At 61.1% G+C, this 26,500-nt stretch overlaps 1 protein-coding gene across 3 annotated transcripts in view; it reads right to left on the bottom strand.

The window, feature by feature from the left end:
- SRCIN1 (SRC kinase signaling inhibitor 1) overlaps positions 1 to 20,354 on the bottom strand; it is a 72,784-nt gene extending 52,430 nt beyond the window's left edge. Inside the window, exons 1-2 of one of the 3 annotated variants that reach the window (XM_051794552.1) lie at positions 19,934 to 20,354; positions 9,339 to 9,401 (exon numbers count right to left, since the gene is read on the bottom strand). Coding sequence is in view for 1 of the 3 variants with exons in the window: in XM_051794551.1 (XP_051650511.1) it covers positions 19,975 to 19,996 (22 nt within the window). In the remaining 2 variants the exon portion in view is untranslated. The remainder of the gene's footprint in view (positions 1 to 9,338; positions 9,402 to 19,933) is intronic. The other 2 variants (XM_051794553.1, XM_051794551.1) reach the window with 2 other exon arrangements.
- Between the last annotated feature and the right edge of the window lie 6,146 nt (positions 20,355 to 26,500).

The following is a 26,500-nucleotide window of genomic DNA, read 5'->3' as shown; positions in this document are numbered from 1 at the left end:
AAGGGCTCCTTTCCCTCCACATTTATATATTGTGACAATATTACCTGAGTGCTATGTGCACTGGCTGTGCCCACTGTGCAGGAGCTGCTCCAAAAAGCTTTGAGTCAACACAGGGCAGCAAATGGGTGAAGAAACACGACCAAGGACAAGCAGCAGGTCAGTGGCAGGGCTGGGAAGCTTGTCCAGCCCTCCTGAGGGCCAGGACCTGGAGCTCCAGGGAAGATGCTCTGGGCTCCCTGCCACGGGAACGGCACAGGGATCACGGAGGTGAAGGTGGAGATTCGGGGGCCTGAGGAGTGTGGAGTTACAGGAGGAAAATGCTGGAAAACAAACAGGGTTACTGCCGGCAGCAAGGATTAATTGTCCTTCCCGCTGATCCCTGGAACCCGGCTCGCTCCCTCCCGCAGTCCCGCTGCAGGGAGGGCCGGAGGATGGGGTGACCTTTTAATTCTGATGGCTCTGCTGATGAGGGGTAAATTGCCTCTATTGTGGCTGAAGAGCCGCTGGAAGCGCCCGCCTGCAGATTCCGAGCTGCCACACCCGCGGCACTGACGGTCCGGGGGGCAGAGCAGTCCCTGTCCCTGTCCCTGACCCTGTCCCTGACCCTGTCCCTGTCCCCCAATTCACAGGGAATGGAGCTGCCGCAGGATTGGGGCAGGAGCCAAAGGGGGCTCCGAGCCCCCAGGTTTACACCAGGACACTTCCAGCAGCGCCAGTGGGTGCCAGGCACCATCCAAGGTGCCACCAGAGTCACCTGGCACTGCTGTGCCAACACCACGGGGACAATCGCCCAGACAGATCCCAGCAGGGTCCTGCAGTCGCAGCGGGAAGGGACACCTGAAAACCCACCTAAATATGCTCAGTGACAGAGGCAAAAGCCTCTTTTTAAATCCGAGGGAAAGTTTTCCCACTTTGGGCCTTCCCAAGGCCACGACTTGCCTGCGGCTCAAACCTGAGCTGGCAGGGTGGTGACAAGAGCCACCCGAGAGCCCACACAGCCCCCACCGGTGGGTGACACCTCACCCTCACCAGGGCTGCGTGTCCATGAGGCAATTCCCAGGGAGAGGCCGGGAAAAGCAGCTCCCACACGTCGGGGTGAGATCTGCATTTACACCTGCAACACCAGACATGCTTTTGCTCTCAGCAGCCCCCGAGGAGCTGCTTCCAGACAGCACCAGCCCCGAAATGTGCCCGCGGGGGAGAAGGACACCCCACTCCCGGCTCCGTGCCCGCTCTCCAGTCGCTGTCACCGGGTCCTGGGAAGAGCAGCGCCCTCTCCTCCACACCCCAGCCAATTCCCCCCCATTCTTGTCAATCTATAAACTCCTCAGAACCACGACTGCTCCTCACAATGCCCGTGTACAGCCCCCAGCACAATGAGCCCTGGCTCTGCCCCGGCGCCGATCGCGGCGGTTGGGATCCGAACAGTGGGACACTCAGGGAGCGGGAATACAGTGTCTGTCCCCGCCTTCCCGGAGCTGGGACAGACAGCACGGCTTTGTGTCCGCTCCCCTGGGGCGGCACACGCAGTCTATACAGCAATATTCACACATGTGGTGCCCTCACACACGCACAGAGGGTCTATTGTGCCTCGTTCCAAGGGCACGATAGCGGAGGGGGATGCCGGGAGGGGGATCGGGGATCTGCCACGCCAAGCAGCCAGGGATGCTCCAGAGGAAAAGAGGAGTTAGCCAGGAGTGGGCTGGCACTGGAAGTACTGCGAGAACTCAGCCAGGCTGCAGGAGGTTTGATCTGCCTGTGCCCGACATCGCCCGCAGGCCCTGGGGTGGGATGCTGGGCATGGATGTGCCCCGTTCCCAGTGGCACTGGGAATTTGAGCATTTCCTGCAGCAGTCGGTCTGCCCGCCCTCTGAGCCTGGGCACAGACAGACACACAGCCTGGGCACAGACAGACACACAGCATTTCCCTGCTGTACCCAGGCACTGGAAGCAGGAGGTGGCTGGAGAAGGAGCCTCTGCTGCAGAGCTCCTGATGGGAAATCAGTGTCTCATCAGGAAACACTTTCCCACGCCCAAATTCCCCCTCCTCACACAACAATGCCCATCACTGTGCCAGGAAAACCCACAGCAAGACACGAGCTCTGCCCAAACCATAGGGTGGGACACCAGTGGCTGTGGGAGCTGTGGCTGTGGGTCAGGCTGTTCAGAGCAGACCTTATCCCAACCCTTGGGATGCCACAAGTGGGAAAAAGACCCTCACCCAGGCACGATGGGGGCATGGGGCAGCCTGGAGCTGGGCAGACAGAAAGGCCTTTCCCGTTCCAGGGGCAGGTGAGGGCACCGTGCCAGCAGACGGGTCGGATGTGCCGCTCTCAGAACCGGGAGGAAACCGGATGGGGCAAAAAAAGAACCTCACGGAAGACCCTCTGGCATCACAGGGCTCGGTGCATGCCACAGCTGAAGGGCCAGGAAGTGCAGTTCCTTATCAAACCCAGCCAACTGACGGCTGGTAAGTTCTCAAGTCACAAAAAAACTCTCTCAGAGCCCAGCGAGAACCCGGAGGTGTGGAGGCAGCAGCTCCCAGGATGGCTCAGCCGGCGGATCCGCGGGAGAGGAACCGGCGCCACGCGGCTGCAGGGAACATCTGCCGAGGCTGGCAGCACCCGGAGCGCTGGCAGGGCCCGTCACAGAGCCCAGACGGGACCTGCCAAGCGGTGGCAGGTGGAGCCCAGGGGAGGATTTGGCACCCGCAGGGCCCCGCCAGCCTCCCACGGCAGAGCTCGGCTCCGTCGCATCCCAAGCTGTTCCCGTGGCCGCCCCGGCACCCTCCGGAGATGGGGCTCTGCTCCCCAGCTGGTGAGGGAACCAAAACCCCGCCTGGAGGAGCCGGGAAGCGAGAGTTTGTTCCCCAAAACTGCACAACCCGAGCGGTGCCTGGCACGGCGTCCCCGGCGACACCTCCGGGGCCCGGCTGGCACCCGCCGCGCCCACCGGCTCCCACCCGGCGCCGTGGCACGGCACCAAGTCCTCCTGCTCCCACCAAGTCCTTCTGCTCCCACCAAGTCCTCCTGCTCCCACCAAGTCCTTCTGCTCCCACCAGGCTCCGGCACCCTCTCCCTTTGCTCACTTGCTCGGCACGGCCGCACCAAATCCCGCTCTCCGCGGCGGGACCGGGAGCGGAGCCTCGTCCCGGCTGTGAGGAATGAATCGTCTGGGTTTATGAATTTCGGTGGAAAGCAGAGGGCAGCCGGATTTTCTGTCCTTTCATTTTAATTCCAGGGTTTTCCTTTGGGCGCCTCGTGGAGGCTGGAAGGTGAAAGGCCCCCATTTGGGGAACGTTTCGGTCGGGATAGGGGAAAAATATAAAAGTGGAAAAATACAGCCCTGGCCACATGGCCGGCCTGGGTGTGCAGAGAGACCCCTCTGTGCATGCACAGAGGGTCATCAATCCATCAGGAGGGAGGGTGATACCCCCTCCTGAGATCAAAAAATCACCTTTTAAGGTAAAATACCTGTCACCTGTGGAATATTTAACAGCTTATAGAATCATAGAATCATAGAATCACAGAATCATAGAATCAGCCGGGTTGGAAGAGACCTTCGAGATCATCAACCCTTGATCCAACCCCGCTGTGGTAACCAAGAGGGTACAGAAAGGACCCCACAAATGGTGGGGTGCTCAGACCAGGTCACGAGCTCGTGCACCCAGAGCTCTGCTAATAAAGTTCTTTGTTTCACTGCATTTGACCGTCTTCTAAATTCTAATCAGAGATATTTCTCACCCCGCCACACCTGGGGGGTCGCGGGAAAAGTGCCTGGTTCTGAGTTAAAACATCCACCACCGAGCCAGGAGACACGAGGGGACACATTCCAGGAGCAGCTGCAGCAGCAGCTGGGGCAGGTCCTGGTCCAGGGCCCTGGAAGGAGCTCCCAGTTTTAGCTCTGCAGAGGCAAAGCCTCGGCAAGGGCAGCGCTGGGGTTTGGGGGGCACGAGGCCCCTCCTCCTCCCGGAGCCTCAAACCACAGAAAGAATCCCAAAATAGTTGGGGTTGGGAGGGACCTTAAAGCCCATCCAGTCTCACCCCCTGCCATAGGCACCTTCCACCAGCCCAGGTTGTCCAAGCTCTGTCCAGCCTGGCCTGGGATGCTCCCAGGGTGGGGCAGCCACAGCTTCCCTGCTCCCTTTGGTGAGGGCAGAATTCCCAAGTGCCATGGAAGAGGTTCAGGGCTCCCAAATCCTTTTGGCATCGATGAGCTGTGCCACTGCCAGACCCTCCATGTCTTGTGCTTTGAGCAAATCTGCAGGAGGGGGGAAATTGAGGGGGGAAGGGGGGTCACACCAACCCCTGGGAGCTGCACCCACCCAGACCCCCCAGGGATGCTGCTGTTCACCCACCTGGAAAGCCAAACCTCACCTGGCCAGAAGGGAAACCATCCCCTGGCTTAAAAAAAAAACCCAAACCCCTATATATTTCCTATATTTCCTCCAGGTGTAACAATTATTTCACAGGGCATAGGGGAAAAAAAACCCACAGGGAGCATCCCTTGCACAGGGACTCAGATCCCAGGGCTTCCCTGGCACTTTGGCAGCTCCCACATCCACCCTCAACACCCCCACCCTCCTCACCTGGGCACCTCTGCTCCCGGGGTTGATCCTCCTTTCAAGGCAGCCCTGGTTTACTCTGATTTAAATCAAAGCTCTGTTAGCTACAGTGCTATTACCACTGCCAAAAACAGCAACTAAATGGCATTTCCCCACCGCTCCAGTTATATTTCTGTGCTCTTTACCCATTTGTAAACTGCAGGAGGGAACAATTTAAGGCATCTGAGTGAAATGCTTAAATTAACAATTTACAAATAGCTTAATTGAGGTCCTGGTCTCGCTCTTCCTGAGCAGAAGCTGCTAAATGATTCTGAATCATTCCTATTTATTGGTTCTTGTGCTGTGAATTACAGGCCCTGGACTACGATAAAGGCTTTTTAATACCTTGGCACAGGCTGGGGGGAGTCGTGGCTAACACAGAGCCACGGACGGGGAGCTGAGGAACCAGAAAAGTGGGAAAAAAACGGGCGAGGGAAGCAGGAGAGGAGGGGGTTGGACAGATCTGCCTGGAGCCGAGGGATGCTCCAGCGTGTGCAGCCCTCCTGGGGGCGTCGTGTGGCTCCAAAACAGGGATAAAACACCGATAAAACGCTTTTGGGGAGCAGTTAATGCTCAGATGGGGTTTGGAGGACGGGGATGCTCAGCGCTGTGGTTTGGGAGGAGTGCTGGGAAGAGGGAGGGATGCGGGTGCTGCCCAGCTCAGCCACACCCTGAGGGTGTGGAATTGGGGTCTCACCTGATGAAAAGGGGGGGTTTGGAGCAACCCGCGCTAGTGGAAGGTGTCCCTGGTGGAACTGGATGAGTTTTAAGGTCCCCTCCAACCCAAAGCACTCTGTGATGCCACAATTCCACACAACAGCCACCCCCGACACCCCGGAGCCTCTCTCCACCCCCCCAAACCCCAGGAGCGGGGGTGCCCCCGCTGCTCTCCCGTCCTTCCCCAGCAGCAGAGGAGGGAAGCCGAGCCCGGGAGGGGATGGAAGGCTCCGCTCTGCCCACGGCCTCGCTAAACCCCCCGCAGGCAGCCAAGGACACTCACGTCTGCACCGAACTCCTCGGCTCCCGGGCTAATTCCGGCGCATCACACAGTAATTACAGGCACAGCGCCGGCGCTGACACGTCTGGAGCTCGGCAGCGGGAGCTGCAGGAGCCCCGCGGGGAGCCCGGGAGGGGGCTCAGAGCCTCTCCCACCCGCTCCCACCTCTGCTTTGGGGCTCTCTGGGCACTGCCTGGGCATCCACTGGCACACTGGGGGGCTCAGCCCACCAGCCCCAGCACCTCTCCAGGTCTGCTGGAAAGGAAGCCCGTGGAGCCGGGCAGTGCTGCTCTGGCACTGCCCTGGGGGAAGAACAGGCGCCTGCCCCCCCCCGTGCCCACCAACCCGTGGTCCTGCCGTGCCACCCAACCACTGGAGCAGCGAGCCAGACCTGCCCCTGGCGTAAATCACCTGTGGAGCCGCCCCTGTTTACACCAGGGGAGGGTCTGGGAGCATCTGCTTCCATCACTTCTAATAAATCGGGCAGGAAAGAGCTGTGGCCGAGTGGCAACGAGGGACAGGAGCCAACGAGGCTCCAGCCCAGGAGAGTCCGTGGTTGGAAAGCTCAAACAGCACCAGGGAGGAGGAGGAGGAGGAGGAGGATGAGGAGGCAGGCTGGTTGTTTGCTGGTTTTTGGCAGGGGGGGAGGAAGATGCACGCGGGGGGAGAAGCGATAATTTTAATTAAAAGGCAAAGGAGTGCACTGGAAGTTGTCTTGGAGCACAGAGGTATTAAAAAGCTGTTGACTCTGTGAATTATTCCTCCCTGGGCTGCCTGACAGGGAGGAGGACTGAGGCAGCAGGGGCTGGTTCAGCATCCTGGCTTGGGGAGCTCCGGGAAGGGGAGAGGAGAGCGGGAACTGGTGGATGGGGACAACCCCTCCCCATATCCCGAGGGACACCATGGCAGCTGGGAAACCTTGTCCTCTGCTCTGTATGGGCCAGCATTTCTCCTGCCTGTGGCTACTGCCCCTTCACCTGGGCCAACAACAAGCCAAGCATCCCAAACATTCCGGGTACACGGAACTCCCCGGCTCAGCCCCGTCACGGACGATCCGTTCCTTCCCCCCCAGCTCCTCCTCACAAGTCCCTGCTGCATCCTGTTGCCTTTCAACAAGACTTTGGGAACAAAAGCCAAGCCTCCACACCGCCAAGACACCTCAAGCCCCTTCCTGGGTGCCTCTCTCCGAGCCACATCCCCGCCGGAACCCGACGCGGGATCAAAGAGCGGCGCCGCTTTCCGTCGCCGAGCTGCGGGTCTGTCAGTCTGAGCAGGTGTTTGCAACCCTTCAGGGAGGTCAAAGCCACCTTTTCTGCAGGGAGGCAAGCTCATTAAGTGGCATCATTACACGGCTGCACGATGACCTTACAGCTGGCTGTGCGTTCACCTCCGCCAGGACGCCGCTCCCGAGAGCGGCGCCTCTTTAATCTTGTTCAGACAGAGGCAGGACAGGACCCGGGAGCTGGAAGCTGCAGCGTCAGAAAGGCAGACAGGAGACAGCAAACGTGCTGAACGGGGCCAGGCAGGGGGGTTTCTCCACCATTCCCACCTCTGAACCGAGGCAGAGCATCCTTTGGGAAGATAAACGCCCGCTCGGGACTGACGGTCACGACGCAGGAGCTGCTGCCGAGACCTCACAGCCTCTGGCTCACTGGGGTCAAACGGGGTCATCAGAAGGGTCTTTTCTGCTCTGAGAAGATCCCACAAGCCCAACAAGTCCCACAAATCCTACCCATGACCTTCACCCCCTCCCCTCTACCTTCCTACTTGTGCTGGTTTTAACACCTCCAGGCAGGTGCTGCCTGATCCATTCAATGACTTGAATTCCCCAAAAAAAGCATCACCACCAGCGTGGGGAATGTGGGGGGATTTGGGGAGGGAAGAGGGGCTGCACAGGGCTCACCCCCCCTCTGTCCAGACCCCCCCAAACTTCCCCCCTGCACTGGCTGAGCTCGGGTGGTGCCTGGATCCCAAAAAACCAGCCCAGAGCCGCCTGGAGCCTTTGTTTTTAGGGAGGTGGGGTGGTGTTCTCCTCACCCCCGTGCCTGGAGGAGCGGGGTGACAAGGGCAGGGCCGGCAGGGGACACAGACCTCGGTGCCCACAAGCTGATTCAGCACCAGCAGGACCTGCAGAGTTCCCAGTGAGCACCAGTGATGGAACCACCAGTGCTTCCAGACTCCCAGCTCCCGAGGAGAGCGACAGGAGCCAGGGCCACCAGCACAGCCTCCAAACCTTCCTTCCCACGTGGGCCCATGGGAGCAGCCGTGGGCAATGTGCTCTCCACAATGTGCTCTCCAGCTTGGGGGGGCAAACGTGCACACACCCACTGCATGTGTCATTCTGGGACAGCAAAGGAGCTGGAACAGAGCTGGGGGCAGATCCCCCCATGGATGCACGGCCTGTGCCTCCCTCCTGCTGCCCCACTCCCGTTTGGGGACCACGTGCTCGTTATGGCTGCAGGAAGGGCAATTAAATTCCAGAGTGCTGTTCCAGTGCCTTGGCTTTCCACCCAGCAGGGTCTCGTGTCAGGAGGGCTGGGACACCCCACCTATCACAAGCTTGGTGGTTCCCTCCACCTCTGGGTTTTCCTCCCTGCCTGAGCTGGGATTGCAGCTGCCTGACAGCCACGGCATCCCTCAGGACAGACAGACACTGGTGCTGCTCCCCTCAGCTTCCAGCTGGCACCAGCCCTGGAAGTCAACCTGCTCCAGGGCAGGAGGCCACCAAATTCCCAGAGGAATCAGCCTGAAGCAGGAGGCAGTGGGACAGTGCAGGCTGATGTCCCTCCAGGGGTGCTGCAGGATGCCTGCAGCTCCCAGCCCTAGGGAATGCTACGGGATGGGCTCCTGGAGAACACAGATGGAGAGGAACAGGAGGTTTTTCTGAAGGCAGGTTGTTTCCTGATCACCTGGATCAGGGAATGGCTTTGGGATGGGCTCCTGGAGAACACGGATGCAGAGGAACGCAGAGGAAAAGGAGGTTTTCCTGAAGGCAGGTTGTTTCCTGATCACCTGGATCAGGACTGACTGGTGCCACTGCTGCTCCTCTCGGGATTATTTTATCTGGGAGCTGCTGCCCTGATTGACAGGGCTCTGGTGAACTCCTCGGCCTCCCCAAGAGGAACTGCTGAAGTCTTTCCAGAGACTCCAGAGCAATCCCTGGCAATGGGAACACCCAGCCCATTAGAGGCCGACAGATGCCACCGAAATAAATTCTATTGTCATGACAGACCCAGCAGGAGCTGCTGCTGAACAGATTCCACCGCACTTCCCCTCTCACAGCTTCCCTAAGCCAGCCACGCTTCCAGAGGCGGCTCCTAGGGAAGGCACCTGCCTCTCCACCTCACCCCCAGAGGGCCAACATCCCCCTGTGGAAGGTTTTTCCTCCCCAAACCCAACGAGGAAAACCTCAAACCTCGCAAACTCCACTTGGTGGAGAGGCAGCCGATCCTCCCAGGCGCACCGGGGACCCCTCCGGGGAAAAAAACCACCGCCCCCGGCTCCACAAACCCATCCCCTTCCTGCGAGGAGGGCGGGAGCTGAGGCTTCGATGCAAAGCAGAAACCAAGGCAGGACCGTCCTAGAAACACCCCCAAAAAAACCAACGAGCTGCAGGCGCTGCCCTCGCCCGGCACGGCCCCTGCCCGTGGGAGAGGGTCGGGGAGGGAGCGAACATCAAACAGGAAACAAGCAGGGTGGGGGGGAAGGACCCTGCCGGCCCCCGGCCCCGGTACTGACCTGGAGACTTTAAACAAAGGGAACAGAGTCCTGGCTTCTTCCCTCCTGCAATTCCATCGAGCCCTGGTTAGGGACAGGAAAGGAGGAGATTCATGAATGAACGCGGTCCAGGTGGGAACGTTTGCCGGGGATGGAGGGGAATAAACAAATAAATCAAGAGCAAGCAAACAAATCATAAATCTGAAACAAAAGAGCAGCAGCGGGGAGGATCTGAGAGAGAAACACGGCGTGGAGAGCGATGGGGAGCAGGGCTGTGCCCCCCTGAGAGGGGCAGCCCCTCCTCTGCCCCATGGACACAACATCCCCACACACTGGGGGTTTGTTCCCACGTGTAGGGAGGGGAACATCCCACACACGGCCCCCAAAACACCCCACTCCTGTGGTGGGGCTCAGCCTCCAGCCCCGGGTGGGTGTCTGTCGGGCAAGGATCAGAGTGTGTGGATTTATTGTGGGGGTTTTTCTCCAGAATGCACAGACTGGACCTTTTGATCCCGAGCGAAGCTGCACGGCCTCGCTGTGCCCCAGGTTGTGCCCCAGCACAGCCCGTCCCGGGGTCCTGCCAGCTCCCAGGGGGGCAACAGCAGCTCCAAAACCTCGGCACCAAACTCCCCTTCCCACCCCCAGCTCGGGGGCTTGAACCCCCTCACGCTCCCTGCCACGTCCCCACGAGTGAGATGTTGTCCCTCCGGTGCCAACAGCAGAGATGGGGGGACGTGGGGAGGGAAGAGGGGCTGCACAGGGCTCACCCCCCTCTGCCCAGACCCCCAAACATCCCCCTGCACGGGCTGGATCCCAGAAAAACAGCCCAGGGCCGCCTGGAGCCTTTGTTTTTAGGACATGGGGTGGTGTTCTCCTCGCCCCTGTGCCTGGAGGAGCGGGGTGACAAGGGCAGGGCTGGCGGGGGACACAGACCTCGGTGCCCACAAGGATCCCTTTCTTTGCCAGAGGGAGGGAGAAGCTGCTCCCGGCGCTGGAGCCAGCTCAGCTCATCCATCACGGCCACGGGACATCTGGGACATCTGGGACATCTGTCCCCTCACCCCCAGCCTGGCTCTGCTCCTCGTGTCCTCACCCCCGAGTCACTTCTTCCATGAGAAGAACTCTCTGGGTTTTCTCTCTGGGTGAGACCAGGCAGCTGGGGGGGGATCTGTGGGGCCCCCCTTGCCCAGCAAAGAGGAGGAGAAAACCGGGAGGACGGGGGGTGAAAGGCATTCCTAACCCCTGCGTGGCTGCAATCCCAAAAAACCAGCGCTGAAGGGCTCGGCATCCCCGGGAGCGCTGCTGGATCTCACGCTCGGAGCGCTCCCAAGGCTCCACCAAGGCCTGTTATCCCAGGATTTGGGCGGGTTTTCGCCCTCAGCCTCGAGCAGAGGGATTTGGGGTGGGGAGGTGAAGCCCCCTGGCCGCTGCTGAGGCTCCACAGCCACTTGTGTCCCTGCGGATCGGGGCGTGGATCCACAGGCTGCTGCTTCGGGAACGGATTTTCACGCCCAGTGTGAGTAAAATAATCTTAAAGGCGAACAAAAAGCACGAAATGTGAGTGGAAAATCCTTCCGAAATGCACTTCGTTCCTTTGTTTTGATAATTGGGGCTTTAATTATTTATGCCACGTTTTGTGACGCGCCGGGGGAAACGCTCCCGGAGCGAACCTGCAGGAATGTCCTTCCCTCTCCCCTGGCTCATCGTGAGGCCTGAGTGACAAAACACAGGTTTTCTGGTGGAAACAGGAGAAGGAGGGGGCCAAAGGTGGCTCCTCTTTCCGTGGAGAACCAAGCCCTCTGATCCCATCCTCAGGATTTCCTCGAGGGGAGGAGGAGGAGGCTGGGGGTGTTTCCAGCTGGCAGCCGCCCAACCCTGAGACCCCTCCAGCAGATCCTGGCTCCTGGATTTGCTCCCTGCTTCACCTGCCTGTCCCTGGGCCAAGGACTTGCCCTGGGAGCACCTTGGCTTCCCCAGGTGTGGAAGGGAGATAAGAGACCTGCTGTCACAAAGAGCTGGGGCTGACAGCTGGGAAGAGCTCATTATTATCTGCAGAGCACCACAACCTCCCCGGAGTTGTTTTGGCTGAGATACCAAGTCAGGAGGCAGCCAAAAATCCGCTCAAGGTCCCGCCACATCCCAGCATGGAGACCGTGGCGGCACCCAGGCCGAAGCCATCCTGCCCTGAGCCCCCCATATTCCTGGGATTCAGCAGGAATGGGGACCTTTATTTGCTCTGGCACCCTCCTGGAGGCCTCGAGGGAGCAGCACAGGAGCCCTGGTGCCCACCTGAGGGACCTCATGGCTGGAGAAGATGCTGTTTCGCTCCTCCAAGCCCGAGCAGCTCACACGGGAGGGACAAAGAGGTGTGGCTGGAGCTGTGGCTGGAGCTGTGGATGGAGCTGTGGCTGGAGCTGTGGATGGAGCTGGGAGCCCAGGGGGAGCAGCCCTGGGGCGGATTCCCTGCTTCCTGCAGGGCAGGGAGAGGAGGAGGGCAGGGAAGGAGCTGCCTGGGTGTCCTTGAGTGTCCTTTGGAGGCTCTGCTTTTCACGCAGCGCAGCGGAAAGACCGAAAATCCCAACCTGCTCCTGCCTTTGATTCCCACCACCACGGGGGGAGTTGAAAGGAAGCGGCGAAGGCGAGAGAGAGGAGGAGGTGTGAGGGAAGGGAGAGGGAGGAACGGAGCAGGTGGGGGGGAAGGGGCACTGCCAGACCCCTTCACCCCGGCCAGGCCTGAAAATCAGGTCCCTTTGGAGCAGGCAAGAGGTGCCCAGGAGCCTCCTGCTCTCCCCCAGGGCTTGGCAGCTCCACGAGCCACGGAGGGAGGCGAGGGCAGAGGGCGCACTGATGTCCCCTCCCCAGGGCACACCCACGCCTCGGCATCACCCCAAAATCCCCAAAGAGCTGGGTGGCTGGCCCTGAGGGCTCCCAGAGCAGCTGGAAGAGGAAGGAGAGGCAGGTGGGCACCCCAGAGGCCAGCACAGCCTTCGGCCTCACCGTCACCCCCCAGCCCGGCGGTGCCAGGGCCCGGCCCGGGGCGGGCAGCGGGCAGGGCTGGCAGCACGTGGTCCCACCGTGTTTGGCGCAGGCAATGTGTTTTTAATGAGCCATATAATGTTCCTCAGATTATGCTGGAATCATTAATCCTCCCGAAACGAGACGGATCCCGGCGCCGCGGGCGCTGCCTGTTGAACGTCCCCGCTGCCTCCACCCCGCTGCCTCCACCCCGCTGCCTCCACCCCGCTGCCTTCTGGTGGCAAAGGGGGGGACACATCGAGGTGACACCCCCATGGCCCTGTCACCCCCTTCTAAAGGGGTCAGCCGGACCCCAACGTGGTGGGGATGGAGGAGGATCACGGCCCTGCAGCTCCCACTGCGTCTCCTCTGTGCTTCCCTCCTGGATCCCGGATCCCGACAGCCCTGAGCCAACCTGGATCTGGCCAACACCGAGCTCGTGCTCCTCCTCACCCCCTCCAGCACCCACCGCCCCTCGCAGACAGGGGTCCTGGTCCCCAGGGCTGCCGGGGGTGCTGGAGCTCCCTCCCAGCTGGACACGCTCCACAGGGGCAAAGATAATCCGGGAAGCAAGAAATTATCTGGGAAGCAAAAAGCGCTCCAAAGCAGCCCCGCAGCGCCGGGGAGGAGGCGGCGTCACCCCGAGCCACCCCGCCCTCCTCCCTCCCGGGAGTGCTCAGGAGCTGTCGAGATCCAGCCCTGGCAGAGCAGCTTGGAATGCTCCCGTTGCCTGGGATGTGGGAATCGGGCCTGGGAGGTCGCTGCGAAGGGGATGTGGAAGCCGGGAAAGGCACGCGCTGGCCGGAGCAGGGCGGGAGAGGGACTCGGGGCGGGAGCGGCTCCAGCCCCGCCACCTCCCGCTGCTCCTTCCCGGAGATCCGGCTCTAATTGCGGGAGGGAGGGGCTGTATTTTTCCATGCGTGAAGATCCAAAGTGACACTTTTTCCCTGCCTCTTTTCGGCGTGCAGGGGAGAGAGAGAGAGAGAGGGAGAGCTGGTTCATTAACATAAAACCACCGAGCCAAATAAAAACCCCTGAGTGCCGTGACAGCATCCCCACAAATAACACGGCAGAGGGGAATTTATTCCTCTCCGGCTCTGCCCTTGCCAAAGCTCCCCCAAGCAGCGGGAAAGTCAACTGGCAGGTGGTTGTTTCACACCCTCTTGCTGCACCACTCGCCTCCGAGCCGCTGACAGATGGATGGGATGGGGATTGGGATGGGGATTGGGATGGCAAGCCCTGGCTCTGGCCCCTGGAGCCAAGGGATGCTCGGGAAGAGCGGCGTGACCGGAGCCCCCCGGGAATGCTGATGTTGGGCGGTTGGAGCAGGGGTTTCTCCATGTATCCAAAAATACCAGGATCACTGTGGAGCTTCTGGAGATGGGCTGACTGCGGGCTGGCAAGATCCAGGTGCTTTGAGCTCCCCAGTTCTGGGGGAATTTGGTTCTGGTGGAACACGCCGGTGCCTTAGAAATGCACGTGGCCTGTGGTGCCCTGCCTGGGATCCAGCTGGAGCTGGAGATCCAACTGCTCTCCCTCCCTGCACATCACTGTGTTCCCCTCTCCTCTTTTGCCTCCCTCACCCCCTGCCTTCCCCAAGGGCTTGTGAAGCACCTACACTGGGAAAGGCATCCTCCCAAAACCCCATCCCAGCTCTCCATTCCTCCCTCCTGGCTCCCACAACGAGCTGCCAGCTGCCTCCCAGCTCAGCTGGGTGCAGGATCCAAACCTCCATCCTCCTGCACTCGGTCTCGTTTCAGCCCAAAAATATCCCACTAGAACAAAAACCACAAAACCCAGACCAGATGCCGCAGCCACTTCTCCAGCCCTTCTCTCTGGGAGTCCAGCTGGGAGCTGCAGCATCCCTTCCCCACCTCGGCCATCCCTGCCTCCCACGGGTAATTAAGTCAATTAACAGGAGCCACTGACCATAAGGTTTGGATGCCCAGAATCCCGGGATGCTCACAAGGAAAACATCAGGTGCTTTGGGAAAGGGAAGATCGGGGGAAATTCTGGCGGGTCAGGAACCAAACGCTGTTTTCCCACCCTGGTGGCTGCAGGGAGGTGGGATCTGAGCCGTGGGATTCCCTGGGGCTGGGAGACAACCCATGGAATTCCATGGGGCTGCAGCCCTGGAGTGAGAGCTGTGGCTCAGGGGAAGGCAGGACGGGAGCCATAAATCCAGACAGCTCCTGAAACACGGAGGCTTTTAACGGGCTGTGATTGAAACAGATAAACTCGAGGTGCAGGAGACCTGACAACACCATCCAAGGCTGCCAAGGAGCTCGGCTGGAGCAGGGAAGTGCTGCACTCCAGGGAGGCCTCACCTCCAGCCACACCCCATCCCTTTCTGGGTGTCCCTTTCCAAGCACTTCCACGCCACGGAGCGACCCAAGGCAGGGGATGGGGCTGGAAGAGAAGCTGTTCCTCGACTCCCCTTTCCCAGATCTGCTGGAGCACTGGTTCCCAGTTTGGAGCTGGAATGCAGATGCTACATTTCCCAGCCTGGAGCTATTTAGCTGTTCTAGGAGCCCAAATGCATCATCTCCCTTCTGCAATCAGAACATTTCAGCAGAGGGGGCAAAAAACACAAACAAACCATAAGTGTTCGTCCCCCTCCCCCTTCCTCTTCCTCCCGCCCCCACCCAGCCCTCTCCATCAGCCCTTCTGTTGGAGATGAATTTAAAAAAAAAAAAAAAAAAAATTAAAAATCCATCATTTGCATTTATTCTGAAAGTGGAAACCGTGCAGGGGGAGGGAAAAAATAAAAACAGCTGACAGCAAAGTTTCATTATCCCCGTCGGGCGGAGAGGAGCAAATCAGTAATTTTTTAACAGGCATTGAAGCTCCTTTGCTGAGAGAGTCCTCGAGCCCCGGTGCACCTGCAGCCTGGCACAGCCAAGAGGGGGGTTAATGAGGCCCTTGGATGGCAGGGAGCACAGCTGATGGTGCCAACACAGCCCAAAATCCTCGTGGGGCTGAGCTGGGCCCTCCCCAAATCCATGTGGCTGCGGGAGATGGAGCCTGTCTGGGGGGCCTGGGGGGGTGAGACCCCCTGGCACGGACCCATCGTGGGGTTCAGGCCTCCCCAGGTGGTGCCAACAGGGCTGCTCGAGCTTTGTGAATCCAAGAATTCCTCAAAGCTCGGCCGAGCAGCCTCCACACTCAACCCCCGGGAGCCTGGGCTGGGCATTCCATAGAATCACGGGATTATTTGGGCTGGAAGGACCTTAAAGATCATCCAGTTCCCACCCCCTGCCATGGGCAGGGGCACCTCCCGCTAGACCAGGTTACTCAGAGCCCCGTTTCTCACCTCCCCCACCCAAAGGTGATTTAATAATAAAGGTAAAAATTCCAAAACTTGGCCACAGCTGCTGGGAAAGAGCTGGGCATGGAAGGACTTCCCAGCCACGGGAGTGGCACCAACAGGAATCTCCATCCTTCTTGTACCTCCCCTCCAGCCAGCACTGCCCTTCCCAAGCGCAGCCCCCCCAGGGCTGGGGGTGCTGACCCCCCTCAGGCCACTTTGCTGCAGGTCCAGCACCTCCAGGGCAAAGAGCTGGAGGGCTGGAGCGAGTGGATTCATGGATTGCAAATTATAGGAGTGCTGCTCCACCACAGGGACACGACATCCAGCACCAGGGATGAACCCCCAGCACCAGGGACGGAGCAAAATGTTGGAGAACTGACTCCTGCCAGGAGCAGGGACCACGGCACAGCACCCATCCTGCTCCCCATTTGCACCCCACGGCTTCCCAAACCCCAGTGCACCCCTTGAGCCTCTCCAAAACACCCCTCCAGCCTTCCCTCTTTCCTCCCCAACATGCTTGGAAAGGAAATCTCAGCAGCAGGAGCCTCAGTGGGCTCGTCCATGCCCTCAGCACCCTGGGGACACCCAGGATCACAGGATCATTGCAGTTGGAAAAGCCCTTCAAGACCATCGAGTCCAACCTGTGCCCAGTCCTCACCGAGTGCCACTGAGTCCTTCCCTGGACACCTCCAGGGGTGGGGACTCCAAACCTCCCTGGGCAGCCCCTTCCAATGTTTAACAACCCCTTCCATAAAGAAATTCCTCCTGCTGTCCAACCTGCCCCTCCCCTGGAGCAGTTTGAGATGATTCCCTCTCCTCCTGTCCCTTGTTCCCTGGGAGCAGAGCCCGACCCCCCCCGGCTCCCCCCTCCTGTCAGGGGGTTGCAGAGCCAGAAGGTCCCCCCTGAGCCTCCTTTTCTCCAGGCTGAGCCCCCCCAGCTCCCTCAGCCCCTTCCCCAGCTCCGTTGCCCTTCTCAGGACTCGCTCCCACATCCCTTCCCCTCCTCTTCTGCCCCCGAGAGGGCACAGCCAGCCCGGCCCCATCCCCGGCCCCCTTCCTGCACACCAACCCTGGCTGGGTGGGGATGCTCCCACCCCCCCAGCCACGCTCCCTGCCCTGGGACACGGCTCCCACTGCCCCCTGCCATGGGACACGGCTCCCACGGCCCCTGGCCACGCTCCCTGCCATGGGACACGGCTCCCACTGCCCCCTGCCCTGGGACACGGCTCCCACCTCCCCAGCCACGCTCCCTGCCATGGGACACGGCTCCCACCTCCCCAGCCATGGGACACGGCTCCCACTGCCCCCTGCCCTGGGACACGGCTCCCACCACCCCTGGCCACGGCTCCCACCACCCCTGGCCACACTCCCTGCCATGGGACATGGCTCCCAATGCTCCCTGCCATGGGACACGGCTCCCACTCCCCTGGCCACTCTCCCTGCCATGGGACACGGCCCCCACTGCCCCCTGCCATGGGACACGGCTCCCACTGCCCCCTGCCATGGGACACGGCCCCCACTGCCCCCTGCCATGGGACACGGCTCCCACGGCCCCTGGCCACTCTCTCTGCCATGGGACACGGCTCCCACGTGTCCCGGGCGTGTCCCCGGGCCGCAGAGGCAGCCGCCCCGTGCCCCGGCGGGGATCGATGCTCGGCAAGGCGGAGGATCGATGGCTCTAATTAAACCCTGCCCCGGCGGCTCTGCCCCTCCTGCCCTGCAGACGTGCCGGGGGGGTCTCTCCTGCCCCCGGACGGTGGCAAGGCAGCACCGAGCCGGGTCCCTGCCAGAGCCAAGGGCACCCGGGGCCGCCCTGTTCCCATGGAAAGGTTGGGAAGGGAGGGAAAAGAAAGGCGGGGCAGGCGCGGGTGGGTGTTTCCCACCAGGGCAGGCAAGGAAGGATGGAGAGGGAGGGGGACAAACGTGTCCTCCCCACCCGTGTGTCCAGCCAGGATGGAGCAGGTTCATGACCCGGGCACACACCCACCCCCAGCACAGCAGAGATTCCTTTATCCCTCTTTCCATAGAGGGAAAAAACGCATTTTGGGGGAGATATGTGGTTTTCCTGCGTGGGGGACCAGGACCGAGCCTGGCAGCAACATTAACCCTCCCCCCCAGCGTGACCCCACCACCTCCCAGTCCAGTGCAGTCACCACACCAGTTCTCAGCCAGAGCCATCCAAGGTGCCCCCCACCCTCTCCCATTCCAGCCCACCTCCCCGGGAGGGGAACGAGCATCTCCCAGACCCCAGAGAGGACAATTCATGAAAAGCCAACCAGGGTGAGAATCCCACCCTGCCGGGAGGGGAGGGACGGCTCCTGACAAAGACCAAACCTCCCTTCATACAAAGCCCCCGGCCCTGTGACAGCCCTGCCAGGGCCCGGGGCTCCTCACCCTCTCCCCGCTGCCATCCCAGCCCCCCCAAGGGGGGGTCACAGCCCACCGGCAGCTCCCTGTGGGATCAGACAGGGCTCCTGCCAGGAGCACGGAGCCGTTTCCACAGGCGGGTGAACGCTGGCAGCGTCGGGGGCAGTCTGGTGGGAGATAATTAGCACATCGGAAATGCAATCCTCATTAAAATGAGCGAAGAGCCACCGCTGGGGCTGCAGCGATGGGGCTGCAGCGACCGTGTGGCTTCAGGCAGCTTCGGGGGAGGGGGGACACACTGCCCTGAACCCCGGGATGCGCTGGGGGAGGAGGGGGGTCTGCAGTGCTGGGAAAGCCACGGAGCAACCAGAGGGACTGAAAAGCCCCTGCGACCCCCAAGATCCACGTGCTGGAGCAAGTTTGGGGTCCCTGGGACTGACCCAGCTATAGGAAGGGCTGAACCCCCTGCCTGGAAGCAGCGCAGGACCCACCCCCCCCCCAGCCGGGACCCCTCCATCTCCATCCTTGAGCGGGAGGCGGCGGGATGTGACCCCCGCTCCCACCCCCGAGGCGCCTGGGAAGGGGCGTAGCTCCCGCGGGTGCATTCCCGGATCCCAGCCCCGCCAGAACCAACTTCCCGGGGAGTTGGGGGCTGGCACCGGGAGGCAGCAGCAGAGGGTGGGTGGGCACACGCGGGGGCCGAAGCATCGCCACTCCCCAGCCTGTGCGAGCACAGCCCGGGCGAACGGGGAGAGAACAAAGAGGGGAGAGGCTGCGGGGCGAGGGCTGAGCTCCCCGCGGCGAGGGCAGACAAAGGGACCCCCACCCACGGCAGAAGAACCCCGCCAGCGTCCCCGTCACCCACCGGGGGCTGGCACGGGGCAGGGCAGCGCTGGCGGCTGCATCACACACGCGTGTGCACACCCACCCACCCACCCGCACACACCCACCCTGCTCCCGCGGGGGGATCAGACCCCGCCAGGGGGGCTCCCCTTCGCCCCCCGAACACGCGGGGAGCAGCTGGGCCGTGGCACAGGGCGGGCAACCTCCGGAGTTATTTTAAGTTTCCCTCCCCGACGCCTCCCCCCTCCACGCCCCAGCCCAGCCCGGGATGCGCCAGATTTTTTTTCTATTTTTTTTTTTTTCCCTCCCGCAAAGGACGCCGAAAATATCTCACAAGGGGCGACCTGCAGCCCTGTGAGCTCGTCCTGCCCTTTGTGTCTCGGCAGAGGGTGAGGGGGGGAAAGGAAAGCGGGGAGGCAGCAGGTAGGGGAGAGCCCGCAGCCTCCCTCCTCGCCCATCTGCCTCCTGGAGAAAGGAAATCCAGAGCCCGGCAGCACCAGCCCGGCTCGGTCAGCAAAACATCCCATTTAACGCCCAGCGCCGCGAGCAGGGAGCGGGAACAGCCATGGGCACAGTCAGCGAGCCGTGGGCACAATCAGCGAGCCACGGGCACAATCCGCGATTCCTCCGAGCCCCCCGGCGAGCCCCCGCCCCCCAGACCCCCGGCGCTCCCCCGTTTCTAGGACAGCGGCTCTCCGGCTACTTTGTCCCTTCGGAGCCGCCCCCCGACAACAAACAACCCCAAAAAGCAGCATCACCGCCGGCACCACCTGAGCACCCCCAGCACCCCCACCCCCTGGTTTGTCACCACATCCCAGTGCCTGGCACAGACCCCCCCCACCCCGGAGCGCCACCACCCCTCACACTCCCTTCCTGGCTGTCAACCCCCAGCCACCAAAACTCCAACGCCGGGAGCAATGATTTTTTTCTTTTTTCCCCCCAATTCTCCCCCTCTTTCCCCCCCCCACCCCCCCCCGAGCATCATCACCGCTGCCCCTCCCGGCGACATGGGAGGAAGGGAGGGGAGGGGGGGGAGAGGAAGAGGAGGAAGGCAAAAAAACCACACGAATAAAAAAAATACCTGCTACTTAAGAATGGATGCACATAGTGAGAGTGACATGCCTTGAGAGGGTGTATTCCCCATTTCTGCTGGCCTCCGCTCTCGCGCTGTGGTGGGTGCTTTTTTTTTTTTCCTTTCCTTTTTTTTGGGGTTTTTTTTTTTTTTTTCCTCCCGGAGAAGGGGCTCGGGCCCAGCCGAGCGCTGGGATCCGGCGGCGGGAGCGGGAGCGGGAGCGCGCGTGTGTGTGTGTGTGTGTGTGTGTGTGTGCGGGGGGGGGGAACGCGCAGCTCCGCGCTCTACAAAGGAACAAATGGGAAAAACACATTAGCTCATGATAGATTAATGTGCGGGGAGACGGCTCCCCCTCTCTCTCTCTCTCTCTCCGCTCCCTCTTAAAGGCCCCCTACGTTTTAGCCGGTGATAGGGCGGCGCAGCCCCCGGGGCCGGCAGCGATCCTCGGGTGGCACCTTCTTGTCACCGGGGGCCGTCACCTGCTGCCGGCGGAAGAGGCAGCCGGGCCCAGGGGAGGGCACAGGTGATGGGGAGGGAGGAGCGAGCGGGAGACAGGATATTGGGAATGGCTGGATGGTTGGGGGTTGGAAGGGACCGTCGCCGGGGTCACCTGGGCCAGCGGGACCCGCCCCGGCACCGCAGAGCGGGCGGTGGAACAGCGTCTGTGCCGCTGCCGGGTGGCACGAGGGTCCTGCCCGGGCAGACGTGTTGCTTCTGGGGGGGAAAAGAAGCAAAAATAGCGGTGGAAACGCTGCCGGGATGAGCAGTGACTGCGCCCGGCCGGGCGGGACCCGCAGCTCCCAGAGGACGAGGTGACACGGCCTGTCCCTATTCCCAGGAATTCCCGAGGGACCCTCTGCAGCAGAGCGAAGGTGGCACCGGGGCAGCCGTGCCCAGGGGCAGCCCCTGACAGCGGTGCCCACCGTGGTGGGGTCGCTGTGAGGGGGGGCTCAGCTCCTGCCTGGCAGTGCCCACCGCGGTGGGGACCCGGTGACAGGGGGCTCAGCCCTCGGTGCCCACCGTGCCAGGGACACACCCAAAGGCTCTCGTGGTCCGGGGGAGAACATCCCCCTGGTGTGACGGGCACCCAGAGGTGCCCTGCTGGCACCTGACCCCGGCTGGCACCTCCTCGCCGAGAGAAACCAACAGGGAGAAAAGGGGGGGGGGGGGGGGAAGAACAGGGAAAAAATACACAATAAATAAGAGGTTTTTGAGTCGTGACGTTTCCCAGGAGCAGCGAGGAGGGGTCGGGGCTTTCCCCCTCCCTTCCCTCCGCGCCGGGGCCGCTCTCAGGAGCGGGGGGAGCAGAGCGGGGCCGAGGGGGGGTGGGCGCTCAGCAGCCCCCGCAGCGCTGCATTAGAGCCGCTGCCCGGCGGCGCGGGGGGGCCGCGGCGGCTCCATTAGAGAACATCCAGGGGGCAAAAGCCTTTTCCAGCGCCAGCCGAGTGCGTCCTGATGGCCCTGACGTGCCGCTGGCAGCAGGGTGCCCCAGCACGCATTGATGGGGGGGGGCCGGGGTGGCACGGGGGTGGCACGGGGGTGGCACCCGCTGCGACGTGCCCGCTGTCCCCGCTCTGGGATGGACCCCTGCGGCTCGTCCCGGGCTCCCAGGTAACCCCATCACCTCCCATCCCCACCCTGCACCCCTCTTGCCACGGTGAGAGGGGGAGGAAGGGGGGGCTCTGCCTGCGGGGGAGCACCGGAGACAGAGAAAGGGGGAAAAAAAAGATTAATGGAAAATAGAGACGGGGAAAAAGTTGCTGTTTAGACCTGGGAGCACTTCAGAGATGTGATAGGAGGTGAAGTGGAGTGAAATCCTCCAGTCTGTTCCTTGCTGGTAGGCAGATTAGCCGAGCTAAAGTTCCCCCCCCGGCATTAAAAGTCTCTCATTTAATACCAAATCCTGATCTGCTGCTCTCCAGGAGATGCTACTGGGAAAGTTGGAGCTTCCCATGGCAGGAGGGGGATCGTGGACACATCCCCAGCCAAGGGGAAGGACCTGCCTGGGGCAGATCCTGCCCTCCGCACCCGCCCTGGGCTGATCCCACAGCGCTGCCCCGGAGAGAGCATCAGGTGGGAAATGCAAGGAGAGAGGTGGAAAACACTCCCTGGCCCAGTGGGAGCTGCCTTGGCCCCCAAGGAGCAGACTGGAGGTGTTTTGGGGTGTCTGGGCCGGAGATAAAGCTGAGCAGCCAGGAAGGCCAAAACCAGCAGTGCTGGGACACTTCCCAGTGCCACCAGTGACGCTCCAGGCGTTTGGCACCAGCAAGAGCAAAGCCAGGCCTGGAATGGGGGGTGATGGCACTGACAGCTCCCCAGCTCTGCAGCTCCTGGAGAGGCAGGGTTTGATCACAGCAGATCCAAGGGAGGCGGTGAAACGTCTCTAAATGAGCTGAAACGCCGCCTAATCGGCACATCTCTTTCCTAACAAGTTACATATTCCCTTCAGAGCTCCAGTCATCTTCAAAAACACATTAAGGAGAAATATTCCAGCGCTAAAATGTATTAAACAAGCACTTCATCCTCATCAGCAGAGAGGTTATGGACCTTTGCTGGTCTCCTTCCAATAACCTTCCACGGGAGGTGCCACGAGGCAATTCTCTCCCTGTTTGCAAAAATCCATTAAGAACACGGGCGTGAGGGGCCGGCCCCGGGTGACACAGAACCCCTGCCGGCCTTCCCAGGGGCGGGCAGGGCAGGATGGGGAGGGGTTGTGGCCCCCAGAGGCTCCCCAGGGCAGCCCACGGGGAGCAGCTCCCACCCAAACCCCCGGGGAGTGACCCAAAAGCATCCAGGGTTCCTCGGAAAAAAGCCAAGTGTGAGCCACCAAGGGTTATTTATTTCTGGTTTTCTGAGTATTTGTGAAAGGGGAAGGGAGAGGGAAGGTCCTGCAGCTGAAAGAGAGAGGAGTTTAATTTGGAAGGGAAAGCTGATGTCACGTTTAACCACGGGGTGCCAGGAACTGGCACTTCAGCAAAGAACCAACACCCAGCCCCATGGGAGAGCTCTGGGAACGGGGCTCCAAAAGACCCTCAACACCCACCCCACTGCAGAGACCTGCAGCCTTTTCCTTCCCAATAAAAGAGGGAAAGGGAAGCACAGAAGCCCTGAAACTTTCTGGGTTCTCCCCAGCTTGGGGACAACTTCACAGCCACCGTCTCAGCCTCCCTCTCCCAAACCCTCCCAGTCCCACAGAAGAGGCTCAAGGTCCTTCCACCGCTGGGCTGGACAGGAGGAACACGAAAGCTGAGCCTCAGCTCTTAATTATTTATCATATGTTTCTTTTTTTGTCTTACTTGCCTTAAAAAGTCCTTTGAAGCACCGCCACGGGATGAGATTTGGGTGCTCCTTGCTTTTAATTAGCCATCCCCACAAACCAGACCATCCTCATCCTCATCCTCATCCTCATCCTCATCCTCATCCTCATCCTCATCCTCATCCTCATCCTCATCCTCATCCTCATCCTCATCCTCATCCTCATCCTCATCCCCTGCCGGGCAGCCCGAGCTGACCAGGGCAACTCCCACCTCCAGCAGGTTGGGAAGGTTTTGGGGAGCAGGAGCTCGTGACATTTGGGCCTCAAACAGCACCCACAGATGGGTGAGGGTCGGCACTGCAGCCTCCCCCTCTCCAGGCCACAAGAAACCCCCCTGAGGTGCCCCAAAAGTTGGATACTGTGATGTTGATTGGATGTTCTTGGCAGCTCTGGTGTCAGCAAACCCGCCCAGCCATGAGCTCCCAGTTCAGGCATCAGCAAAAAGGGAGTTTTCCTCTCACCAGTCTGACTCCACTGCCACCCACACCACAGGGAACTTCACAGCAGGCACTCCCAAACCTGCCCACCCCCCAAAAAAAGAGCCCCAGCTCGTCTGTGCCCCATCCTTCAAACCCACCGGCTCCACCCAAGGGGAGGTTCAAACCCTGTGCCTGGAAGAGGCTGTAGATGGGAGCGTTGGTGTGAGCATCACCTTGGCACCCTGAGCCTCACCTGGGCAGCCACAGCATCACCTGGGTCCCGTGACCCTCCCCTGACCACCCCAAACCTCCCCTGGGTACCCTGAACCTCCCCTGGGTACCCTGAACCTCACCTGGGTACCTTGAACCTCACCTGGGCAGCTTTAGCATCACCTGGGTCCCCTGACCCTCCCCTGGGTCCCCTGAACCTCCCCTGGGTCCCCTGACCCTCCCCTGGATCCCCCAACCCTCCTCTGGGCCCCCGACCCTCCCCTGGGTCCCTTGACCCTCCCCTGGATCCCCCAACCCTCCTCTGGGCACCCTGAACCTCACCTGGGTCCCCTGACCCTCCCCTGGGCACCCTGACCCTCCCCTGGGTCCCCTGACCCTCCCCTGGGCACCCTGACCCTTCCCTGGGTACCCTGACCCTCCCCTGGGCACCCTCAGCATCACCTGGGTCCCCTGACCCTCCCCTGGTCACCCCGGGCCCTCGGGGGGTTGCTCTGAGCTCGCCCCCCACGTTAACAGTGGTTATCGATGCCGTGTGTGTGTGTGAGCTCAGCCCAAAGCCCCCCCCAGCTCCAAGCAGGGACACATCCAGGCCCTGGACGTGGGAATTCAACCTTTCCAACCCTCATGACCCACCCCAAAAGCAGGAGAGGGGGGCAGAGCCCGTGGTGCCCCCGGGGCCATCCCAGCCCTCCCCTCTCCGCCTCTCCCGGGAAGCTCCGAAGCAAATCCTGAGCATCTGAAGCTCCAGAGCCTGCCTTGCTCATATTTTTAATACATCTTCACACAGAGCCATCCCACACACATCTGTCCCCTCGGCACAGGCTCCCAGTCCCCCCCTTTTTCCCCCCCCCGTGCCCAGCCCTTGCCCACGCCGGCCCCGCAGCCCCCGTTTCCATTTTTACAGCTCCCAGTCACGCTCCAGCCCCGGCAGCCTCAGCCTGCCCCGCCACACGGGCCTGGGGATGTGCCTTCTCCACTCCCCCCCCTCCAGACAGGCTCCATCCTCTTCCCAAATCCACCTGGGAAGCCGAAGGAAACCTTTGCATTCCCTTTAATCACCGTTCATGTCGCCTCCCAAAATCCGCCCGCGGGGTCCTGGCCTGCCACGCCCAGAATTCCCACCCCTGAGCAGCCAATTCCGGGCTAAAAATAGCGGATTTTGCACCTATAATTCTGCAGCCTCTAAATAGAGTCGGTGTTATTCCTTTCCCCAAATGTAAAATGAGGAAAACAGGCATGGAGCAGGGAAAGGGGCTTTGCCTTCGATGCTGGAGCCAGCCCAGGGTCCCTGCTCTGCCCCAGCTGCCTCAGCCCATGGAAATCTCCTTCTGGGAGGGCAGGGGAGAGGCTGGAGCACTCCAGAAACGAGCAGGAGAAGCAACAAAAACATCTAGAAGAGGAGAAATATTGCAGAACCCAAAAAAATTCCCCATCCTGCCCCAAACTGGGATGAAACTGGGAGGAGCTGGATGCCCAGTTTCGCAGGGAGTGCTGAGGGCTTATTAGCAGCTAAATATTGTGTGCTGGGAGATGTTTGTAATCAAAGCCACAGCCAGCAAATAGATTTTTATTGTCTCAGGAAGGGACCCTTCGCTGCCCGTGCGTCCCTTCCCATCTGGAGCCCATCAGGAAGCTGACAGTCCCTCTTGGAGCCTGTCCACACCTGATTTCCTCTGGGAACTGGTCTGTGAAGCTCACATGTGCTCAGCCAGCTCAGAGGACGGAGCAATCCTCATCCTCCACCCTCTCCAGCAAACCCAGACTCGTGGCCCATCCCCACCCCATAGAGGTGGAAGGAGGGGACAACCCCAACCACGGCAGCTCGAGGGGAAAGGGGTTGAAGCAGCAGAAATCGGAACATCAAAGGTGAAAAGGCACCTTGGTGGGGGAGTTTGGACCCTCAGCTTGGTGTTTTCCCTAAAAAGCTCAGCCCCAAAGTGGAAACCTGGATGCCAGGGCCGGACCTTGAGCACCCCTGGTCACCCCCAGCAGCACTGGGGTGTCCCAGCACAGCTGTGCCTGTCCTGAGAGCAGCATTCCATGGCTGCTTCCACAGGGACTGACCCAGCAGGGCACAGGAGCACCCACAGACACCAGCAGGGTCAGCTGGAGCTGGAGCTGGGCCCTGGAGGGGCCACTGAGCTCCCCTGCTCGGGGACACGGGGGTGACACGGTGACACTGCTCCGTGGCAGCTCCCTCTCACTGCCATTATCCTCTGCTTTCCTTTGGGCATCGGGAAGAGGAAAAATCTCCATGGCAACCGAGGACAGATGTGACCAGGACTTGTAATCGCGCTCCAGAGCCAGCCCAGCACGTTTTGGGGCTGAACCAGGGCCCCCCCCCCGTGCCAAATATGCTGCAAACCTTCTGCCAGGGGAACCTGCCACGAGCAGGGACGTCGAAGAGCCCAAATTTTACAGCAGAGAACGTGGGCAAGGGGGGCACTTGGGGTGGGCCCCCACTTCTAACCCCCAGCCCGGTGTCTCCAGCTCAGCAGGGCACTGGGGTGCCCTCTGCCCCCCAGGAGGAGGGTGGGCTGGGGGTTATGCCCAGGTTCAGCAGGCTGTGGCCACCTTCCAGGGCTGGCACTGAGGAGGAGGCACTATCCA

The sequence above is a fragment of the Manacus candei genome, unplaced genomic scaffold (genome assembly GCF_025592945.1).
Source record: "Manacus candei isolate 608988 ecotype Guabito, Panama unplaced genomic scaffold, ASM2559294v1 h1tg000040l, whole genome shotgun sequence".
In the NCBI taxonomy this organism is placed as follows: domain Eukaryota; kingdom Metazoa; phylum Chordata; class Aves; order Passeriformes; family Pipridae; genus Manacus; species Manacus candei.
The sequence above is the reverse complement of the archived record's forward strand: the minus strand, read 5'-3'. Positions and strand labels throughout refer to the sequence as shown.